The sequence below is a fragment of the Myxine glutinosa genome, chromosome 5 (assembly GCF_964187855.1).
Source record: "Myxine glutinosa chromosome 5, kmMyxGlut1.1, whole genome shotgun sequence".
Taxonomy (NCBI): Eukaryota; Metazoa; Chordata; class Myxini; order Myxiniformes; family Myxinidae; genus Myxine; species Myxine glutinosa.
Window position 1 is genome coordinate 182,243,649 of NC_136265.1, and position 24,698 is coordinate 182,268,346.

The 24,698-nt window shown below is 44.8% G+C and overlaps 1 protein-coding gene across 1 annotated transcript in view; it reads left to right on the forward strand.

The window, feature by feature from the left end:
* Window positions 1–24,698, forward strand: part of LOC137426616 (nuclear factor of activated T-cells, cytoplasmic 1-like) — a 98,458-nt gene that overhangs the window by 40,909 nt on the left and 32,851 nt on the right. Inside the window, exon 2 of the mRNA XM_078779220.1 lies at window positions 24,019–24,528. Coding sequence (XP_078635346.1) covers window positions 24,019–24,528 — 510 coding nt within the window. The remainder of the gene's footprint in view (window positions 1–24,018; window positions 24,529–24,698) is intronic.

The window sequence follows — 24,698 nt, forward strand, 5'->3', positions numbered from 1 at the left end:
GCGTCAGCCGTTTTCACCATTCAGACGTCTATCTGGCATGTGTGTGTGTGCAACGTGGATTTTGAAGGCAAACCTGAGGTTCGCCGATTTGGAGCTGTAAAACCTCAATACCAGAGGGTGTGATTTCCCAGTCGCCTTGAGTGCGCTTTGACGCAGCTTTAGGCCGCTTGACTCTTTGTGCTGCTTTGCGCGTGCGCCTTTGTGCAGTTTTTGGCGGCGTGACTGTGCCTGTCATCTGAACGAGATTCGGGTTTCAATTCAACATCGTTCTAACGATCGCTGGAGGGGATCAACTGAGCTCGAATACGGGAATATAGAGACATTGGGGAATGTTCTTTTTCACTCACTTGGAGTGAAAAACTTTATACTAGCGAGTTACTTTATACTAGCTGATGGTACCATCATAAGATATACATTGATTGTACTTTTGAATACTATTATTGTTGTCCTGTTATTCTTGTGTGATCTTAATACAATATTTGTTTGTGAGTAACAATTGGGGTGGCTTCTCCATTGATCTTTGACATACAGAATAACACATTTTTCTGCCGTGACTCCTCTCGGGGCTCGGAGGTACATCGTGACCAGGGGGTCGGGGAAGAGCACGTAACAGAAATTGGGGGCTCGTCCAATTGGCTCGGGGTCTCGAAATTGGGTCTACGTCCGGGATTAAATTCCCTAATAACATTCGTCCTGGATAGAATTCCCTAACATTCCCAAAATTCCCAAATTTGGAATTTTTCTAACATTCCCAAATTTTCCAAAAAATTTGGAAATTTTCGTGTGAAGGTTAACAGGTGCTAACTAATAGTCGCCATGGTGTTTGACGCAGAAACGTTTGCGGCGTCCCCGAATGAGGCACAGTTCCTAGCGTTAAAAAGATCGGAACTCTTGAGATTGGCCAAACATTTTAACTTGGAGGTCCGAGCTCATATGAAGAAAGCAGAGATGCAGACATTGGTGGTAGAATCTCTGGTGGGACAGGGAACATGGACAGAGGTAGCCTTGGATTGGTTACCCGATTAAAAAGAAGATGTGGAGCTCCGGAAAATGGAGATGCAACTGCAGATCCAGGAAAGGTTAAAAGAGTTGGAATGGAAAGCCGAGGAGAGAAGAGCAGAGGAAAGGAGAGCTGAAAGCGAACTCTTGGAAAGAAAAGTAGAACAGGAACGAGAACTCGAGGAAAAAAGGGTAGAACAGGAACGAGAAGCCGAGGAGAGAAGAGCAGAGGAAAGGAGAGCTGAAGAAGAAAGAAGAGCAGAGGAAAGGAGAGTTGAAAGGGAACTCGTGGAAAAAAAGAGTAGAACAGGAACGAGAACTCGAGGAGAAACGAGCAGAGGAAAGAAGAGCCGAAAGAGAGTTAAAGGAACGTGACATGGAGTGTCAGGGAAATTAAACTCAAGGTACTGGAATTAATGAGTGAACGGGGAGAGGTAGCATCCATGCCGGCTGGTTTGACAACTAGTCAGAACACCAAGGATGTTGGTGAGCATGTGAGGCTGGTTCCACCCTTCAATGAAAAGGAGGTAGCCAAGTTTTTTTTACACTTTGAGAAAGTGGCTAAAATGGCCTGTGGGGTCCTGGACTATGTTAGTGCAAAGTGTTTTGGTGGGTAAAGCTCAAGATATATTTTCGGCTTTCCCGATTGACAAATGTACAGATTATGAGGAAGTGAAGAAAGCCATTCTCAAAGCCTATGAATTGGTTCCTGAAGCTTACCGGCAAAAATTTTGGAACGCCAGGAAGAGGGAGAGTGAGACCCATGTGGAGTTTGCCAGAATGAAGGAAACCATGTTTGATCGGTGGTGTGATTCGAAGGGGGTTGGGAAAGACTTCAACCTGTTGCGACAATTGATCTTGGTGGAGGAATTCAAACAGTGTGTCCACGCAGACATTAAAGTACATCTGGAGGAAAAGAAAGTACCAGAGTTGTACGAGGCAGCAACCGTGGCAGATGACTGTGCCTTGACACACAGGATGGGGTTCCACAAACTTAACTTCCCGCCTAGAGTTCGCCAGGGGAGTTATGGTACATCCTGTGCGGAGGACGAATATTCATGGGGGCGGCCTAGAGATGACTGAGGACAACTCTGATACCGTGACTTTTCGGGATCAGAAGACTACAGTTCCAAGACAGACTTATCTTCCGGGGGGCTCGAGGCAGGCCACGAGTTTTTCCTCTGGGCCTACTTGTGCTTTTTGCAAGAAACCTGGACACGATGTCCCAATGTTATGCCCTGGAAAGGAAAAATCAGGAGCGGAGTCAGATTAGTACAACTCCGAATGCATTGGCAAATGCGAGAAATCGTCCTTGGAGGACAGTGCCTTGTGAAGGTTCCCATGCCAAGGTTACGGCATCACAGAACGACCTTGTTCAAGAGGGTTACAAACCTTTTGTTTCAGAGGGGTTTGTGTCACTGGATGGAGACTTGACTAACCAGAGACCTGTTAGGGTATTGAGGGACACAGGAGCACATCAATCTGACCTGTTAGGGTATTGAGGGACACAGGAGCACATCAATCTTTGATGCTTGAGGGCATTTTGCCATTGTCAGAGAAGACGGCAACTGGTGTTAGTGTTCTTTTACATGGGGTTGGTGGCTGTGTTAAAGCCCCACTTCATGTCATCCATTTGAAGTCTGATTTGGTGTCAGGACCGGTCACCGTAGAGTTACAAGCTACTCTACCGGAAGAGGGAATATCTTTTGTTATCGGGAATGATTTGGCCGGTGGTCAAGTTTCTGGTAACCCGATGTTTGTTGAAAAGACTAGCATGGAAAATAACACTGCCCAGTTAGAGCAGGAGATTCCGGGTATCTTTCCATCCTGTACCGCGACTCGTGCTATGGGTAGGAAGCGCTCTGAAGAGAAGAGGAAGGTACTGACATCACGCTTTGCACAGACACGTCTTGTCAAGTACCCTAAAACTATGTGTCACCACACATGAGTCATGAATGGAGGCAATGTTGGCAAGCTCTTTGTAGGTGGACTGAACTTCAAAACACAGGAAGTTGTTCTGGACTCTGTCTTCAGCCAATATGGACCACTCTTGGAAGTGCGGCTGACAAAAGACAGGGAGACGCAAAAGTCGAGAGGGTTTGGCTTTGTCACGTTTGAAAACACAAAGGATGCCAAAGATGCAGAAAAGGATTTGAATGGCAAGGATTTGGATGGTTGGACCTTAATAGTCAAGAAGGTAGGCCATGGGCATCGAGGGGGCTACAGAGGAGGAAAACGTGGAGGTCGTTTCAGGGGTGGCTATGGCTCCCGGGGTGGGAGTAGTAGTTTTGGTGGTGGCCGCAGTCGAGATTACTATGGAGGCTCCCAGAGTTACGGCAGCTCCCGAAGGGATGATTATCAGGGTAGTGGCCGAGAAGGAGACCGCTATTCCCGTGACGACAGCGACAAGTGCTCCAAACGTGATTATTATGAAAGTTAGGAAGAATTTGAAGCACTGAATGCTGCGGAGCAGCCGAGCCACGATTCCTACACGGAGTAACCGTGAACTCCACGTTCCTAAAGGCGTCCATGTCGTGAATACTTCCAGGCCTCACCACCCAACCACCATGAAACCTGGCTCTCTGCTCGGCCTCCCTAAAAAAAGTGCTCGAGATTTGCTTTGTTTTGGATTTTTGATCACAACCCCTTAACCTTCATTCAAAAAAAAAAAAAAATGTTTTGCCTGCAAAGAAAGTTTGAACATCGTGAAAACTTTCTTTCTTGAGGGGGGGGGGGGGGGGGCAGGTGTTACGGATTCGTCACTTCCGTTGTGGTGGCTTTCATCCACTTGAGACATTTCTGGTTCCATGTATTATTATTATTGTTGTTTGAGGGAAATAGCAATTATTATTGTCAAAAGGTAAAAGGAATGTTTTCAAATGAAACAGGAACCGGACGGCGATGAAGAGGAAGAAGAGGAGGAAAAAAGGGCGGAGCGAGTGAAGTCGGAGAAGAAGCAGTCACTTCTTCGTCCTGAGCGAACGTTGTCGAACGAAAGTCGCTAGTGAACTTTCGGGTTTCCCGGGGAAGGGATTCCTTCGACAGAGGTGTTATCGCTGTGACTGATCAGCCTACGTGTCAGGTTTGACGTTGGATTCCGAGGAATCATCGTCGTGTCATTACGTCTCGAGTGCGAGCCGTCGGCCATTTTGACTCGCGCGCTTTGCTCATCGCGAAAGGTCTTTGCTTCGCGTCAGCCGTTTTCACCATTCAGACGTCTATCTGGGATGTGTGTGTGCAACGCGGATTTTGAAGGCAAACCTGAGGTTCGCCGATTTGGAGCTGAAAAACCTCCATACCAGAGGGTGTGATTTCCCAGTCACCTTGAGTGCGCTTTGACGCAGCTTTGGGCCGCTTGACTCTTTGCGCTGCTTTGACCGCGTGCGCCTTTGTGCAGTTTTGGTGGCGTGACTGTGCCTGTCATCTGAATGAGATTCAGGTTTCAATTCAACATCGTTCTGACGATCGCTGGAGGGGATCAACTCTGAGCTCGAAGACGGGAATATAGAGACATTGGGGAATGTTCTTTTTCACTCACTTGGAGCACAGAGTTACTTTGTACTAGCTGATGGTACCATCATAAGATATACATTGATTGTACTTTTGAATACTATTATTGTTGTACTGTTATTCTTGTGTGATCTTAATACAATATTTGTTTGTGAGTAACAATTGGGGTGGCTTCTCCATTGATCTTTGACATACAGAATAACACATTTTTCTGCCATGACTCCTCTCGGGGCTCGGAGGTACATCGTGACCAGGGGGTCGGGGAGGAGCACGTAACACATTGTAATATACAACATTAATATTGTGATTAATGAATGAATGAATGAATGATCGTTTTAAAGGCCATTTTCCCCGCTAGAGCGGGGGTTAGCCTTGCGGGCTCCATGACAATCATGGTTCCCTGTTTGAGGCAATGTTTTTATGGCCGGATGCCCTTCCTGACGCCAACCCTTGGTCATGCTCTTACGATGTGCAGGGATACGGTGTAACTATTCTAAATCGGGGTACACACCGTGATCATTCATCCCAGCAAGCTGGTACTCAATTTGCCAACCTCTGAAGGATGACAGGCTGAGTCAACCTCCCTGGCGTTAATTCAGCGATCGACCGGGATTCGAACCCAGGATCCTAGGATCCCAAGCCGGCACCCTAACCGCTAAGCCAACACCAGGCCACCAACACCAACAAAACAAGGAAAAAAATTATATCAACAACTCCCATGGGAATCTCATGATAAATCTTGGCACCCAAGCTATATCACATCAAAAATGTGTGAAGAGTACAATAAAATAGGGTTCCATTTTTTAAAATTATCATCCTGAAGGTCATTTTGAGGTCACTGAAGGTCATGACCCCTAAAAATGTGCTTTGAAAAAAATCTAGTTTTTGTAAGTGTCTGGAATATAGTTGTGTCGCAAATCAAATTGAAGGTTATTTTATGTACATTGTAATGACAGTCATTGAAACATATTCCATGGTGATTATGGCAAAGTAGAAAACATACATAGATGTTTGAACAATTAATTAAAGCATTTGTTGTTATAAACGTAGCTCACACACAGTAGTGTTTTTATCGTAATGGCAGAATTTACTTATGGTTTATTATAGACGATATCACGAGATGAAACAGGCATCGACCGTGAGGGGATAAGACTATATCAGGTAAGAAATCCTGGTGTAATTATTTGATGATAACATTTTGACAATAACATTTGACAATGACAAACATTAATATTGTGATATACAACATTAATATTGTGATGTACAACATGAATATGGTGATATACTATATTTATATTGTGATATACTTCATTAATATGGTGATATACTACGTTAATATTGTAATATACTACATTAATATTGTGATATACAACATCAATATTGCAATATTAACATTGTAATATACAACATTAATATTGTGATAGACCACATTTATATTGTAATATTAACATTGTAATATACTACATTCATATTGTGATATACTACATTAATATTGTGATATACTACATTAACATTGTAATATATGACATTAACATTGTCATATACAACATTAATATTGCAATATTAACATTGTAATATACAACATTAATATTGTGATAGACCACATTTATATTGTAATATTAACATTGTAATATACTACATTCATATTGTGATATACAACATCAATATTGTGATATACTGCATTAATATTGTGATATACAACATGAATATTGTGATATACTACATTAATATTGTGATATACTACATTAATATTGTGATATACTACATTAATATTGTGATATACAACATTAATATTGTGATATACAACATTAATATTGTGATATGCAACATTAATATTGTGATATACGACATTGATAATGTGATTATACAACATTCATATTGTGATGTACTACATTCATATTGTGATATACTACATTAATATTGTGATATACTGCATCAATATTGTGATATACTACATTAATATTGTGATATACAACATTAATATTGTGATATTCAACATTAATATTCTGATATACTACATTGATATTGTGATATACAACATTAATATTGCAATATGCAATATTAACATTGTAATTTACAACATTAATATTGTGATGTACTACATTAATGTTGTGATATACAACATTAATATTGCAATATACAATATTAACATTGTAATTTACATTATTCATATTGTGATGAACTACATTAATATTGTGATATACAATATTTATAATGCAATATACAATATTAACATTGTAATTTACAACATTAATATTGTGATATACTCCATTAATATTGTGATATACTCCATTAATATTGTGATATACTACATTGATATTGTGATAATATACTACATTAATATTGTGATATACCACATTAATATTGTGATATACTGCATTAATATTGCAATTTGCAATATTAACATTGTAATTTACAACATTAATATTGTGATATACAACATTAATATTGTGATATACGACATTAATATTGTGATTATACAACATTAATATTGTGATATACTACATTAATATACAATATTAACATTGTAATTTACAACATTGATATTGTGATGAACTACATTAATATTGTGATATACAACATTAATATTGTGATATACAACATTAATATTGCAATATACAATATTAACATTGTAATTTACAACATTAATATTGTGATACACTATATTAATATTGTGATATACAACATTAATATTGTGATATACTGCACTAATATTGTGATATACAACATCAATATTGTGATATACAACATTAATATTGTGATTATACAACATTAATATTGCGATATACAATATTAACATTGTAATTTCCAACATTAATATTGTGATGTACAACATTAATATTGTTGCGGTTCTCTTCGCCGGCCTTCTTCCCCTTACCAAGGGGGGATTAATCCCCTTGTCTTTGCTGGGCCTGGCGGAACCGAGACTTGAGACGTCCCTCTCGGACACATGCGGAGTATGGTTTTGGGGCCACTCCTCGCTCGTACCTAATTCCCCACGCTGCCCTGGGAGCGAGGAAACAAGCCTCGCACGAACCACGTGTTTTTGAGTACGCCGAGCGGATTGCGTACACGTGGTCCGCGCAGTTACTTAGATATTGGAACCCGATTGGAGCGGTTCTACCCGTGCCACACTTAGTCAATGAGAGAAACCACAGAAACGGTCGAATCGGGAAGAAAGGAAGAACAAATGGGTTTAATTATTCCCACACGTATATACAATTTCAAGGACGAAGAGACAGAGTAGCCTTAAACAGTCTTAACTTATCCCTTGGACAACGGGCCCGTCTCACACTCACAGAGGGAATTGCAGAAGGGCAGGTGTTCCCCAACGCGTCGAGAGATGGTCCCCGTCCGGCTCTCCACGGCCCCGGTGCGTCCCGCGAAGATGGTGGCAGGCGAAGGCAGGGACACGTGGCGCGTCTCCCGAACAAGCAGATGATGGGGCGGAATGGCAGAGGACGGACTTTAGCGCGGCTGGCGGTTACTCAGCTTGCTCACTCGCGCGTCGCAAATGCGCTGTATTCGTTATAAGCGCGCCTGGTTGCGCCCGCGTATATGTACTGTTCGCACACGCGGCCAACTCATCTTCTTCGATACACTCCGAGCTGGTTAGCGCGCGCGTTCTCGTGCAAGTTCTCTGCTCAACAGCTTTCACCGCTCATCAAGTTCTTTCGCCAATCCTTTTGCCGCATGTCTTCTGCTGTAAGTCCTGCGTTCCTCTGTGAGTCCTTCTGAGGGCTTTCGCGCAGCCGGTTTTATAGCTACGCCCCCCGAACCTTCTGGAACTCACCCAAACCTTCTTACCACGCCCTCTGATGCCACGCCGCCGTCACCACCTCCGAGCTCTGATTGGCGGCTCATGCTTACTGTCAGCGCTTCCGCCGCTCCACCCTCGACTCCGACCCGACCTTCCTAGGCCTGCCTCGTGTTAACTCGCCCAATGATCAACCAATGCTTAGCAAAATGGATCGAGCCTACGGATGTAGAATGATCGATAGAAGTAGGGCCTATTCTCCTGGCTCTACTCAACGCAGAACTAACAAAGGAAAAGGACTAAGCTTACAAATACTAAGACATAACTACACTATCGCGAGGCTACGTGTCGCTTGTGTGACTAACTATGGAGGACAGACTTTGACCTTTATTAAACTCCCTTGACAGACTCAAAACCGCAACACTGCCCCCCTCCCTCGTCAGACTCGTCCCCGAGTCGAACCTACAAAAACTGGAACGACCCGTTTTGAGAAAGAGTTGGGAGTAACTTTTAATTCCGTGTGACACTTAGATGTGGTTCCCTCTAACATTTACTCTAACCCCTGTGTGCGACAGTTTTACAACACTAAATATGTCCCACCTACTGCGTTGAGTAGCTAACTGACAGACTCACGCCCACAATGAAGCGAATTGCGGAATTATTTTCAAGCTAAACATAAAGCCGGTGGGCAGCATTTCTATATACAATCACAAAACCCTAACCTTATTTACATTTCTTTGACCCAGGACCTGTCCTTTTTGAAAAGAAGAATGGAGGGGAAAGAAAGCACAGCAATGCACAAATACACATTTCAAAAGTTCACATTTCACATTTCTGCTGTTGTCTGGCATCTTCTTCTTGCTTCCTGCATCTTCTGTGTGCATAAAACATACAGTTCTTCTTTCCTAGCACACCAATAATAAAAATGTACAAAAAGTGTGTTCGTTTTTATTTTGCCAGCAGGGCCAACCCGATGTGGTCCGACTGCGTGACATTGATGCCACTTAAAACAAGTGGTCCGAAGATGCAAGGTGAGTTTGCAGCAAAGTGTAAGGCCACAAAACCTGTGGTCCATAATGTGTAATGTGGTAATGTGCAGCAAAGTGTGTGACAGCAAGTGCTGCACATGTGCAGCAAAGTGATAACAAATGCAAGGAATACGGCAGCAAAGTGCCATGCAGTTCAGCTGCACAGGTGTAGCAAATGGCAGCAGGGATACTGCACAGGTGCAGCAAGGTGCAGCTGCACAGTTCCACCACCAAAATGGTCCTGGGGTGGGGGAGAGACAAAGCACAACCGGCAAAGCGGAAAGGGCACAGAGGTACACAGCAATGCAAGGTAATGCAGCACGAGGGGCGTGGAATAGCGAGCAGAGCAAGCTCGCCCCTAACCGTCCGTGCCCCCCCCCCCCCAACGTCAGCTTACATTACCCTTGCCCTTCCCTGGTATTTACAAATTCATCACTACGTCCTGTCTCCCATATCCCCCTCTAGTCCAAATTCGTCTCCCAATCCCTCCCAGGATGGAAGGAATGGAACAAACCCATTGTCTCATCACGTCATGATGCGTCTCACTTACTCAAATCAGTCACTTGGTGCTGGTGCAGAGCTTCGTCATCCTTGGTGAATGGATGTGGATGGCGCGAAGGGAATTCTCTTCCTAGCTACACTACTGACATTAACTCACTTACACTACCCGGGGTCATACCCTGCCAATTGGCCATCTTTACACTGTGGTTCTAAAAACCGAATTCCCCATTGACCACTCTGCGGTGCCCTACGAATTTGGGTCTCACTCTCCAATTTTTCCTACTGTGCCCTTGCACAATTATGGGGCTGGGTCGTGTGGCTCCACTAGCGGGTCTACCGACCTGCGCACCTCCGCCACTGAAGTCGCCACCCGAGCTTACCTGCTCCTGCGACTACCTAACTGGGGAAGGCCCTCCCTGGCTCTTTACCCCTCTGATGCCCTCCTTGGTATTGGGCTACCTGGGTCCTTCCCTTGGATCCTCGGGCCCCACTGAACAACTACTCACAACCCTAACGGGCTCCCAGAGCCTACCTGTGGCCTCACCTGGCCGACAAACTACCAGTGGCGGTGTGCTCCAATAACCATACGCACCAACAAAGCCACACGCCCAGCCATTCACTGACTCATGCACCCAACCAAAGCACTACTTGCCACTTCCCGCACCACAGGTGTCAATATCCAAACAATTTACCTGAGCCCTCTACCTGACGTTAAACTACCCACCCCGGGTATTCGTGAATGGGTCCATCTCCCCCCATTCACTCCTTCGCACCATGCATTCCACACCTTTTATTCCACACCAAATTTTCTCACACCATTATCTTGCACACCACTTCCCTCGCACACCAAATCTCTGGCACACCTCTTGTGCTCACACACCTGTTTCCATACACTCCAAACACAACTCCATTGGTCTCAATACAATTCCTGGTTATTCTCGACCAATTCCTCATTTGCTCAATACACAAATCCTCACACACACGGTTATTCTCAACCAATTCCTCATTTGCTCAATACACAAATCCTCACACACACGGTTATTCTCAACCAATTCCTCATTTGCTCAATACACACAGCAACATCTAACTAGCTGCTTTTCCCCCTAATACTCGTGCTTCCCCGTCATCCCATTATACTAAGCACTCCCTCGTCATTATCATCCACCCAGCCTCTCTACATCCCCTCTACCGTACAAATGTCACTACTTAAATCTTATCTTCTAAAGTCAGCTAAATCCCTAACAATTATCCTAGCCTGCCCTCGGCTAGCTTCGGTGCCCCACGGAGGTAACCATTGCTGGCACCTCCATGTGCATGTCACTGCCATCCCCCTAATCTAATGCTCATGAGCCCAGAGTGAGGAATGGTAAAACCACCATTCCCCCACGCAGGGTACCATTCCCCAACACTATTGCTATCCGTCCACTACTGTACTCGAGCCTCTCCGGGTGGAAATACATCGCCATCACAGCTCGGCTTTGAAAAGCGAAGCGATGCATTCGTGTGGTTTGTCGCCTGTAGGTTGGGTCCGTTCGGCATTTTCGATCCAGGGGAGGAGGCATTGAAGGGCCAAGGTTCAGAGCTCCATCCCTGCGCGAGGCCTTGCAGTCCCACGCACGATGGCCCAACCGCCCACGGTCGGAGCACCGCAGCCGCCAGGGGGCATGGCTCCAAACTCTCCTACCCCCCCCCCCCCTTGAACCGTGCCGATTGCCTTTCCCGCCAAGGCGCAGCACCGACCATACAGGGCGGGGCCCGGCACGAACCGTGCACGTTGGTCCTTATGAGAACGCCGCGGCAACGATCCCCGCCGGTCCCCGCTGCAAACAAAGCACACAACTCACAGAGGGCTCACGTCGGCTATACGTCGCGCTAAACGCTACCCCGGTCTGCGTTGATGCTCGAGCCGCGTTCTCACCACACGCGACCCACTCCTCACTCGCACACCGAGGCGCCCCCATACACTCCATGCATTCTGTTACCGCACTCTCCTGTGTGTACAGTCTTCTCTTACATCCTCTGGTGTGCATTCTCCCTCGCACACCGTACTCGCACACCTAGGCGCACTCATACCTTCCACACACTCCGTTACACAATCGGCCATCGCACACCCTCGCGCACACCCCTCCGTTACATACTCCGTAACGTCCATGGGTGTGCACTCTCCTGGTACACCCAATCGCACGCTCTGGTGTGCACTCCTGTACGCTCTCTACAACACGCTCTGGTGTGCATTCTCTCACTCTCCTCGGCCATCGCACACTCTAACACACTCTTCTTCGACACACTCTTCACACATACACTCGCGCTCTGGTGCACGCTTCTTTCTCACACGCGCGCCAGTCACCCTCACACATCGCACCACGGACCTTCCACGAGCGCCCGGGTTCTGTCTCGATCCCAAGCAGCGCGCCAAAAATCTTTTCCCGCCAAACACTTTCGCACCATACACACCCCTACTCACCTTGGGGATTCTCTTCTCCGGCAGCACCTGCAAACTTTCCATTTTGTTGGGAAGCACGACATCACAATGCAAATCCAAACTTTGTTCAGGCTTCATTACTACCTCCCGTGATATATTTACTTTCTCTGCTGTCTCTTCGGCCCCAATTTCAACTATAATCATTTCTTTTTCCTCGACGACCGCCAGCGCGCATGAATTTGCCCTGTCCAATTCGGCGGCCATCGGCTCTTTTACACCCCTTGTCGCAATTTCTATTCCCTCGGTCACTGTAGCCGCGCCCTGCTCTACCCCGCTCTCCCCGCATTCCTCGCACCGTGTTACCTCGTTACGTACCAATGCGACCTCCACGCTCAACCCGCGCCCAATGTCCTCCCCTGTTGTGTCCATGTTGCACCTGGATTCGATTATTTCGGTGTCCATTTTTCCACTCATTTTATCCATGTCATTATTTATCCCCCGAAGTTCGTCTGTTTGGGCATCCATTATTTCTTTCATTTCACACCTCCATTCTTTCACGAGCGCTAACAGTTGAGTCATGAATGATTGCTCGTCCATAACCCCCACTTGCGCAGCGGCTCTAGCCTTCGCCGCTACGTGCGAGGTGCCGCCATTACCAGTTGCCGCACCCTTTTCAGCTTCCACTACTACCAACTGTCTCTGCATTTCGTCCTGGGTCATCAATTCTACCTCATCTACCCCCACCGGCATTTGACCGTCTTGGCTAGCCATGGCACGAATTTAAATTTCGATTTTAAAAACCAAATTTCATCCACTCGCAATTTCAAGTGCGTGAAGCGCACTCCGGGCCCAAACCCACTCCTGACATCAATTGTTGCGGTTCTCTTCGCCGGCCTTCTTCCCCTTACCAAGGGGGGGATTAATCCCCTTGTCTTTGCTGGGCCTGGCGGAACCGAGACTTGACGTCCCTCTCGGACACACGTGGAGTAGGGTTTCGGGACCACTCCTCGCTCGTACCTAATTTCCCGCGCTGCCCTGGGAGCGAGGAAACAAGCCTCGCACGAACCCCGTGTGGTTTTGAGTACGCCGAGCGGATTGCGTACACGTGGTCCGCGCAGTTACTTAGATATTGGAACCCGATTAGAGCGGTTCTACCCGTGCCACGCTTAGTCAATGAGAGAAACCACAGAAACGGTCGAATCAGGAAGAAAGGAAGAACAAATGGGTTTAATTATTCCCACACGTGTATATACAAGTTCAAGGACGAAGAGACACAGAGTAGCCTTAAACAGTCTTAACTTATCCCTTGGACAACGGGCCCGTCTCACACTCACAGGGAATTGCAGAAGGGCAGGTGTTCCCCAACGCGTCGAGAGATGGTCCCCGTCTGGCTCTCCACGGCCCCGGTACGTCCCGCGAAGATTGTGGCAGGCGCAGGCAGGGACTCGTGGCGCGTCTCCCGAACAAGCAGATGATGGGGCGGAACGGCAGAAGGCGGACTTTAGCGCGGCTGGCAGTTACTCAGCCTTGCTCACTCGCGCGTCGCAAATGCGCTATATTCGTTATAAGCGCATCTGGCTGCGCCCGCGTATATGTACTGTTCGCAAACGCGGCCAACTCCTCTTCTTCGATACACTCTGATCTGGTTAGCACGCGCGTTCTCGTGCAAGTTCTCTGCTCAACAGCTTTCACCACTCATAAAGTTCTTTCGCCAATCCTTTTGCCGCAAGTCCTCTGCTGTAAGTCCTGCGTTCCTCTGTGAGTCCTTCTGAGGGCTTTCGCGCAGCCGGTTTTATAGCTACGCCCCCCGAACATTCTGGAACTCACCCGAACCTTCTCACCACACCCTCTGACACCACGCCGCTGTCACCACCTCCGAGCTCTGATTGGCGGCTCGTGCTTACCGTCAGCGCTTCCGCCGCTCCACCCTCGACTCCGCCCCGACCTTCCTTGGCCTGCCTCGTGTTAACTCGCCCAATGATCAACCAATGCTTAGCAAAATGGATCGAGCCTACGGATGTAGAATGATCGGTAGAAGTAGGGCCTATTCTCCTGGCTCTACTCAACGCAGAACTAACAAAGGAAAAGGACTCAGCTTACAAATACTAAGACATAACTATACTATCGTGAGGCTACATGTTGCTTGTGTGACTAACTATGGGGGACAGACTTTAACCTTTATTAAACTCACTTGACAGACTCAAAACCGCAACAATATTGTGATATACTACATTAGTATTGTGATATACTATATTAATATTGTGATATACTGCATTAATATTGTGATATACTACATTAACATTGTTGTGGTTTTAGAACCCACACTTGTAAATACACTCTTGTAAATATCCCATTATTAAAAGGTTAAAGGTAGCACCCATAGTTAGGCCACAAGCAACACGTAGGCCACCATAGGAACTCAGTTATTTCATTAGTATGTGTATTAGATAAGGCCGTGTTTCCAATAGTTGAATCTGCGTTGCATCAATTAAATAAGAGTAGGTCATATTCCGTCCATTTTGCGGTCTCCCTCTCCAAGCGACGCCATTACGCGCCCCTACAGTCGGTGCCTCATAGCTCGCTCAAACGACGCCATAAGCCATGCGGTTCGGCCCGAGGAAAAAGGGGGCGGAACGCCAAGAAGAAGGTGTGGCCTGTCAACCAGCCGTCAAAGGCGTGGCCGGTAAGCCCTCACCAGCCAACCAGGGCTGAGGTAACATCGCTGGCAGGCACGGCTTTGTGGAGCGCGGAGTGATCGCGTGGCACGTTATATAAGCGCGAACGCAAAGCCCTTTCACGGACTTGGTCGGGAGAGTGCATTGAAAAGGGACTACTTGTTGGGAGCGCTGGTTGCTTCAAAAGACTGATACGGAGCGCACATTTGGGAGAGGACTCACTCGCTGGCGCTATTAAGAGAACTTGGGAGAGGGGGCGTGGAGCACGAATGTGCAAATATCACGTACGAAGGACACCAGTTTCCCCCCGCTATATATAAGGTCTGGTCGCGTTCCAAGATACGCGGAGCTGCCTGCTGGGTTTCGCCGCTGGACTGGAGCCTCAACTGGAGCCTGGACTACATCACCGGACCCTCTACCTGACCATCCACCAGCTACAATCCCCGTGTGAGTGTGTATGTTTGTCTGGGGTATTAGAATAAGACTGCCCTGTGTGCTTCTTCTTCTTCCTCTTGTACATCCCTTTCGTTTCCTCTTCTTCTGTACATTTGTTAATAAACCCATCTTTGTTCTTCCTACCTTCTGGTTTCCTCTCCATCCGATCGCATCCGTCCTTTCCATCATTGGGTAAACGTGGCACGATTGAAACCGCTAGAATCGGGTTTAGTCCCTGTTAACGGCCCGAATCGCGGCTCGCTTCGCTCGGCGTGTCCATTAACGCCGTGGTTCGGGCGGGAGTTATCTCCTTGCTTTACAGCCGGTGGTAGTACTTAGGTAATTGGACTAAGACTCGACCAACAACCCTATTTACCACCAACCGGAAGGAACGTGATAACTTCTAAGGACTCGGGTCGGCCAGATAAAAAGACAAGGGGATTAACCCCCCCTTGATAAGGGGAGCGCCGACCCCCGCGATCCGTAACAATATTGTGATATACTACATTAATATTGTGATATACTACATTAATGTTGTAATATTAACATTGTAATATACAACATTAATATTGTGATATACAATATGAATATTGTGATATACTACATTAATATTGTGATATACTACATTAATATTGTGATATACAATATGAATATTGTGATATACTACATTAATATTGTGATATACTGAATTAATATTGTAATATACTATATTAACATTGTGATATACAACATTAATATTGCAATGTTAACATTGTAATATACAACATTAATATTGTGACATACAACATTAATATTGTACTATTAACATTGTAATATACTACATTCATATTGTGATATAATACATTAATATTGTGATATACTACATTAATATTGTAATATACTACATTAACATTGTGATATGCAACATTAATATTGCAATATTAACATTGTGATCTACTCCATTAATATTGTAATATTAACATTGTAATATACTTCATTAATATTGTGATATACTACATTCATATTGTGATATACTACATTAATATTGTGATATACTACATTCATATTGTGATATACTACATTCATATTGTGATATACTACATTAATATTGTGATATACTACATTAATATTGCAATATTAACATTGTAATATACAACATTAATATTGTGATATACAACATTAATATTGTGACATACAACATGAATATTGTGATATACTACATTAATATTGTGATGTACTACATAAATATTGTGATATACGACATTAATATTGTAATATACTACATTATCATTGTGATATACAACATTAATATTGTGATATACAACATTCATATTGTGATATACTACATTAATATTGTGATTATACAACATTAATATTGTGATATTCAACATTAATATTGTGATATACTGCATTGATATTGTGATATTCAACATTAATATTGTGATATACTGCATTAATATTGTGATATACAACATTAATATTGTGACATACTGCATTAATATTGTGATATACTACATTGTAATATACAACATTAGCCTGGTGTTGCCTGGTGTTGGGCTAGCGGCTAGGGTGCCAGCTTAGGATCCCAGGATCCTGGGTTCGAATCCCGGTCGATCGCTGAATTAACGCCAGGGGGTTGACTCAGCCTGTCATCCTTCCGAGGTCGGCTAATTGAGTACCAGTTCACTGGTAATTCCCTGCTTGTCGAAAAAGGCGACAAAAAGGGTTGGCGGCAGGAAGGGCATCCGGCCGTAAAACATTGCTTCAAAAAGGGGACCGAAAAACAACAACCACGGTCCCCGAAAAAGGCCAACCCCCGCTTTGCGGGGAAAAATGGCCTCTAAATGTGGTTATTTATATACTACATTAATATTTTAATATACAATATTAACATTGTAATTTACAACATTAATATTGTGATGGACTACATTAATGTTGTGATATACAATATTTATATTGCAATATACAATATTAACATTGTAATTTACAACATTAATATTTTGATTTACTACATTAATGTTGTGATATACAACATTAATATTGCAATATACAATATTAACATTGTAATTTACAACATTAATATTGTGATGAACTACATTAATATTGTGATATACAATATTAACATTGTAATTTACAACATTAATATTGTGATATACTTCATTAATATTGTGATATACTACATTAATATTGTGATATACTACATTAATATTGCAATATACAATATTAACATTGTAATTTACAACATTAATATTGTGATATACAACATTGATATTGTGATATACAACATTAATATCGTGATATACAACATTAATATTGTGATATACAACATTAATATTGTGATATACTGCATTAATATTGTGATATACAACATTAACATTGCAATATACAACACTAATAGTTTGAGTGCCCCCCTTCCCCCTTCTGGCCCCCTAATCACAAAGGTCGACATTTTTTAGAAGCATTCTTATTCGTCACTCAGGTGAATTTGCAGAAACAACAACAAAGAAAAAAAAAAAAAACATGAGCGCAGGCTTTCCTTAATCATGCCTGATTTGTAACCTACTCAATCTACGGAATCTTGTAATAACTTGACCGAGTTTCCTTTGTTACAATCTCCTGATGGAGCGTATACATAATTACATACATAGACCAAACAAGTATTCTCAAAATGACGAGGACATTATTAGACAATGTACAATTCAACACAGTTTAGGAGATTAGAACCTGAAATCCCAGCATCAGCCTCAATTATTTACTCAGATGAGAACACCAGACAGATGATAAGATGTCACCAGATGGGAACTCCCAAAGAGGAGATGACATGACACCAAAGAGGTAATGAGATGACATCAGATGACATGACACCAAGGAACACCAAAGAGGAGATGACATGACACCAAAGTGATAACATGACACCAAAGAGGAGATGACCGCACACCAAAGTGATAACATGACACCAAAGAGGAGATGACATCACACCAAAGAGGAGATGACATCACACCAAAGAGGTGATGAGATGACACCAGATGAGAACAACAACATGCATTTTAAGGCCATTTTCCCTGCTAGAGCGGGGGTTAGCCTTGCGGTCCCCATGACAATCTTCCCTATCTTGCCCTATTTTCTGCATCTCTCCTTGTTAACCCTCTTGCCCGCATTTCTTCTTCCGCCATCTTTAGCCAAGTCTTTCTCGGTCTTCCCCGTCCTCTACTTCCTTCTACATTCATTTCCATCACTCTTCTCAACCAGTCACTTTCATCCTTCCTCAACACATGACCAAACCATCTCAACCTGTTCCTCTTCACAGCATCAATCACAGGCTGTATTCCCATCATTTTCCGCAATTCATCATTTGTCTTCCTCTTTCAACGATACTCCGCACATCCATCGAACCATTCGCATTTCCACCCTTTCCAACCATCGTTGCTGCTCTACGTTCATTACCCATGTCTCGCTCCCATAAATCATAACACTTCTCACACATGCAGCATACACCTTTCCCTGCAGCTTCAACGACACTCCCCTCCTCATCAGCACGCCACTCAGTTCCCGAAACTTTTTCCATGCACATCTCACTCCAGCAACCGTTGCCGAGTCTGATCCACCTTCTCCATTCAGCATGTCTCCGAGGTAGCAAAATGTTTTCACACCTTCCAGCTTCACGCCGTCTCCAAGATCCAACTCAACATTTCCTCCATCTGCAGCTCCCTCTGTGCACACCTTACATTTGAATTGAGCTGCTACACTGGTTAATGACCCTCTCAGACCACTACATTTTTGATGAGCCCACTCAGCGCACATTGTACATTGAATGGAATTCACTCCGACACCCTTCCTGCACACAGCACAGGGCCACTTCCCAGTTCTTTCCACCTCACCACATGCTTTACCACTTGCCATCACCTCCGTCTTTCCGATATTCACCTTCAGACCTTTTGTCTCCATACATTCCTTCCACTTGTTCATCTTTTCCTTCAGTCCATCCATACTTTCCGCAATCAACACCAGATCATCTGCATACAACAACTCCCACGGTAAACCCTCCTTTACGTTCTGAGCCAGCACCTCCATCACAGCTACAAATAGTAGTGGACTTAGTACCGACCCCTGATGCACTCCCACCTTCACCTCAAGCTCACCACTGTTCCCGTCCTTTGTCCTTACAGCTGTGCGCGCTCTTTTGTACATTGCCATCACTACTCTGATCAACCATTCCTCCACTCCTAACTTCCTCATTGCCCGTGTCAATACTTGGCATGGAACCCTATCGAATGCTTTCTCTAGATCAACAAACCCAAGAAACAACTTCTTCCTCTTCTCCATGTACTTCTCCTGCAACTGCCTTACAATGAAAAGCGCATCTGTCATTCCTCTTCCTGGCATAAATCTCAACTGCATTTCGTCGATCTTCACTTTCTTCCTTATCCTCCTCTCCAACACCCTTTCCAATACCTTCATTCCATGCTCCAATAACTTTATCGCTCGGTACGAGCCACACTCTAGAGGGTCACCTTTCCCCTTGTATAGAGGGACGAGGGTACTCAGTTCCCAAGCCACTGGAATGCGGCCTTCTTTCACCGCCAGATTACAGATCTCTGTCATTCTCTTCACACCCCAACTTCCTGCTGCCTTCAACATACCTCCCACAACTCCTGTCGGCCCTCCCGCTTTTCTACTCTTCATTGCTTTTATCGCTTCCACAACTTCCTTTTCAGTTATCTTCTCTGCCGGTCCTAAAACTGGGTTACTCTCTATGTTGCTATCCCATTCATTCTCTGTATTCAACAGCATTTCCACATATCTTTTCCATCTTCCTTTAATTCCATCTGGGTCCACAATGATTTGTCACACTTCATCTTTCAAGCAACTCACCCCCATCACATCACACCTCTCTTTCGCTATCTGCTTTGCAATCCTGAATACCGCTCTCTGACCCTCTTCCGAATCCAAGCTTTCTCCGAACATTTTCCTACATGCCTCCTGCGCCTTTGCTACCTCTTTCTTTGCAGCCTTCTTGGCTGCCTTATAACTTTCATGCTCTGCTGTTTCTGCTCCTGTACCCTTCGCCTTCTGCCACTCCTTGAACTTCTTCCTCTTCTCGTCAATCCTCTTTCCAACTTCATCATCCCACCACCATGTTTCCGAGTGCCTTTTGTCCATCCACATACCTCACCAACGGCTCCCAACAGACTAGCTTTCATTGACATCCAACCACTTTCAAGCTCAACCACATCATGCTCTACCCGACTCAGCCTCTCTTTTAATGCCTCCCTTACTGTCACCTCTTTCAACCTCCACACCTTCATTCTCGGTTGGTACTTCACCCGCCAAGCTCTCCTCGCACCTTTCACCCTTATGTCGCAGACAACCAAGTGGTGTTGTGAAACAGCCTCCTCCCCCGGGATCACCTTTGTGTCCCGGAGGTGCCCCCTATCTCGCCTACGCACCATCAGGTGGTCAACGGTTGTCGTCGACCCACCTGACGTGTATGTAACAAGCTTGTTATCCTCTTTCTGGAACTGAGTATTACAAATCAACAAATCAGCTCCATCAGCAAACTCCAAAATCCTTTCACCTTCTCCATTTCTCACACCATATCCGTAACCCCCATGAACTCCCTCAAAACCGTCCATACTCCTTCCCACATGTCCATTTAGGTCTCCTTCTACCACAACAACTTCCTCATCTTTCACGTTTTCCATCAGCTTCTCTTTCTCACACCAGAACTTGTCCTTCTCTTCATCGCTCCGACCAACCTGCGGAGCATATCCCGAGATGACGTTCACCAAGAGCTTTCCAATCATTTTCACCATCATCAACCTTTCACTCACTCTATTCACACTCACCACACTGTCTACAAACTCCTCAGAAAACAGGACACCAACACCATTCACGCCCTCCAGGCACGCTTGCCACACAAACTTGTATTTCTGTCCCTGCCTCCCCTTCACCACTCGCACCACTTCCCTTCCATCTCGTCTCTTGTACACAACATATGTCCACTCTTCTTCTGACCAATACTTCCACCACTTCTCCTGATCTCCCTGTCATTGTCCCTACATTCCATGTCCCAATCCTCAGAAACCGATCTCCACTTCGGGCTGTACCCTGCCCATATGTAGTTGTAATTGTCATGGTTCTCTTTTTGAGGCAGTTTTTATGGTCGGATGCCCTTCCTGACGCCAACAACAACACCAACCCTAAATGGATGTACCACATCGAGGATCATAATCAGTATGATTTACCTGAACCGGATAATGAAGCCTTGTCCAGAATCTGGTGGTACATCTTTAATTAGATGGTATTCATAGAATACTTACGCTGCGCAGTCAACTTGTTGCAAGCCAACTCTTGTTTTTGAACATTTTTTTTTCTTTGATCCAATATGGCTGCCAGACCACGTGAGCGATGACATCATACATTCATATTCTCTAATATAATTGTTGCATAGATCACGCTCAATACATTTCAAACTGATCAGACTGAGCGTTGTCCCTGTCGAATGACGTCATAATTAAGGCACAATTGCTGTCATCGTTAACAACACCTATTTTCCATATGGAGTTCTTTACAATGAGCCACGTTTAAATTTTTTCCCTGCAGCGGTTTTGGAGATATCGAGGTGCAACATTTTGCAGTTTTTCCAAGATGGTGCCTGTACCACAGGACCTACGACGTCATGATTATCATTCAAATATTCTACAGGAGGAGGCGCTCCCTCTGGTGATCTCAGGCACCTTTTGAGTTAGGAAGCTGATATTTGGACATGACAGTGACCAAGTAATGTGGCTATAAATGATATTTTTGATTTATTGATTAATCAATTAATTTATTAATTTTTTTATTGAAGAATCAATTTTTTTTTTTTCGATGAATGGCTTATTTCATTACTTTTCAAAAAGTTATGTTAATTAATCAATCAATTATGCAATTAATCAATGAATTATTTTACACCTCTCCCTCCCAATACAGTCTCTACGCGCTGCATGGCGGGATTGCCAGGCACCCCGGCGATGCTGTACTATAGGATGTTATTTATTTATTTGGCATGGGGGTGGTGTGCTTTGAATGTATCTGTACTTGTGCTTTATTTATTTCAGGTTCTGATGTGCAAAGATGAGCTTTGCAGATGGCCAATTTATTTTTACCTTGCGCTTCTGAAGCGAAAAGCAGGTTTAAGCGATCGGGGTGTGGCGTACGTGCATGTCTGCATTTTTGAAATTCATTTTCTCGGCAACCATTGGTCTGATGAACAAGAAATTTTCACCATTGGAGGGACTCTGTCTGTATAATTTTTCATTCATAATTATGACCTCATAGGTCACATGGTATGGGCACCATCTTGGGGAAAAAAAACCCCCGAAAAACGTTGCACCTCTATATCTCTGATACCACTCCGTGGGAAATATTGAAACATGGCTCATTGTCAAGTACTCCTCATGGGGAATACGATATGTTAATGATGTCACCGGTGCCTTAATTATGACGTCATAATTCAACAGGTACAACGCTTAGTCTGATCAGTTTGAAATTTCTTGAGCGTGATATATGCAACAATTATATTAGAGAATATAAACTTATGATGTCATCGCTCACGTGGTCTGGCAGCCACATTGGATCAAAGAAAAAAATCCGTTCAAAACCAGAAGAGTTGGCTGGCACCAAGTTGACTGCGCAGGGTAAGTATTCAATGAATTCCAACTAGTTATTTTGTGTACAGCCTGTGGCTGCTGTTGTATCATTGTTGAGAGCGTGGCTGTGCTGATGATGCAGTGCTCCCTCTTTCCATAGGTATACGTTATTACTCATTTAGCCTACCTGGGAAGGATGACAGGCTGAATGAACGCACCTGGTGTTATTTAACGGCACGACAGGTTTTCAAGCTCATACGTTAACCGTTAAGCCAACACCATGCTTAAATGGATGATAATTGTGGTTCGGTGAACTGTTAGTACACGTATGGACACTGAAAGGTGACGAGTTTCATCTTTAGACCATCGTAGTGCGTATATGGGACAAATGGCAGAGGCAGCTTCCACTCTGTTACTGAGCTGTGCACGTGATGAAACCTGAGGCCCAATGTGAAACGCGACACCTGTACACATATGTGACCAAAAGGAGCTGCTGCTCGAGCAATTTGTACACATTAGGATACACAGCAAAACTATCAGTGAGCCACTTCGGCCTCAGTACTTGTTTTGAGGCCTACATGAAGTTTGGCGTTCAGCACCGTTCCCTTGTACCAACATTCCGTACCCAAATCGATTGCAGGCCATTTTGAGATCTGTGCCAGTGCCAGGTTTGGGGGGTGGTGAGGCTGAAAATGTGTACTTTGGTGTGTCGCATACAATGTGCCTGGGCGAGACGGATGTGCGGCTGTCGAGACACGTTCACTGTCACATCGTGGCTCCGCTTCGTGCGTAGGCCTGTAGTGGGGTTCGGAAGTCACCTTTGGGTTTTACCACCTTGATAAGCCATGCGCTGGGCCTGTCTGCAAGACAGGTTTGTGCGGATTTGCGGCCTTCTATCTTTTTCTTCCCCTTTTTTCAGAAAATGGAATGTCAGCACAAATCCGAGCACATGCACACAAATCGATCCGTCATTTCCTTCTCTTCTAGGAACATCACAAACACATCCTGCAGATCGATAATATTGATCGCCTATCATATAACCTCATTTTTACCTGTTTCTTAACCCCAATCATAACCTCAGGTACACCGTGTGATTACATCCAAGCTTCACTATTGGACCTCACCAACTGCAATGGCCTACAAGAAAGGGAAGCTTTTGTACCAGTGGCCCCCATTTCCCCTCCACTTTGGCAACCCCCACCCAGCATTCAGATCACACAAGGGGACGTGACGGCATCTGGAAACCATGGGTGCCCGAGCCGAATATCCGGATCGAGAGACGCCCCTTTTCTCCACCTCGTGATGCCCTATGGAGAGTCGGGGCTCGTAGGCGACGGCGCGGTGGATCCTGGGACAACGTGGGGGGAGAGAGGAAGATCTGCTATCGAAACGTACCGAGAGGCCCCTTGCTCAAGCCCTTCCCGTAGCCTGTCGCCGGCTAGTTGCAAGTCCGACGCTTCAGGTGGCCCACTTACGACCCCAGATGATGTGGAAGATTGTGAATTGGCCTTGGCAGCTGGAAACATCGCTCTTCGCTACGTCTCTCCTCATGGCTCACGTACTCCCTCACCTCCTCCATATCCAGCCTACAGTAAGTCCCCGTTTCCTTTGCATTGCTCCGCCTGCTTTCCTTCATCTCCAATACTCGAACAATTCAATAAATGACAACGTTTTGATGTTTATAAATTAGGGAGCACAAGTATGTTTGTTTGGAGGACAGTGACGTCAACAGAATAACTGATTGAATGATCGTGCGTCGCT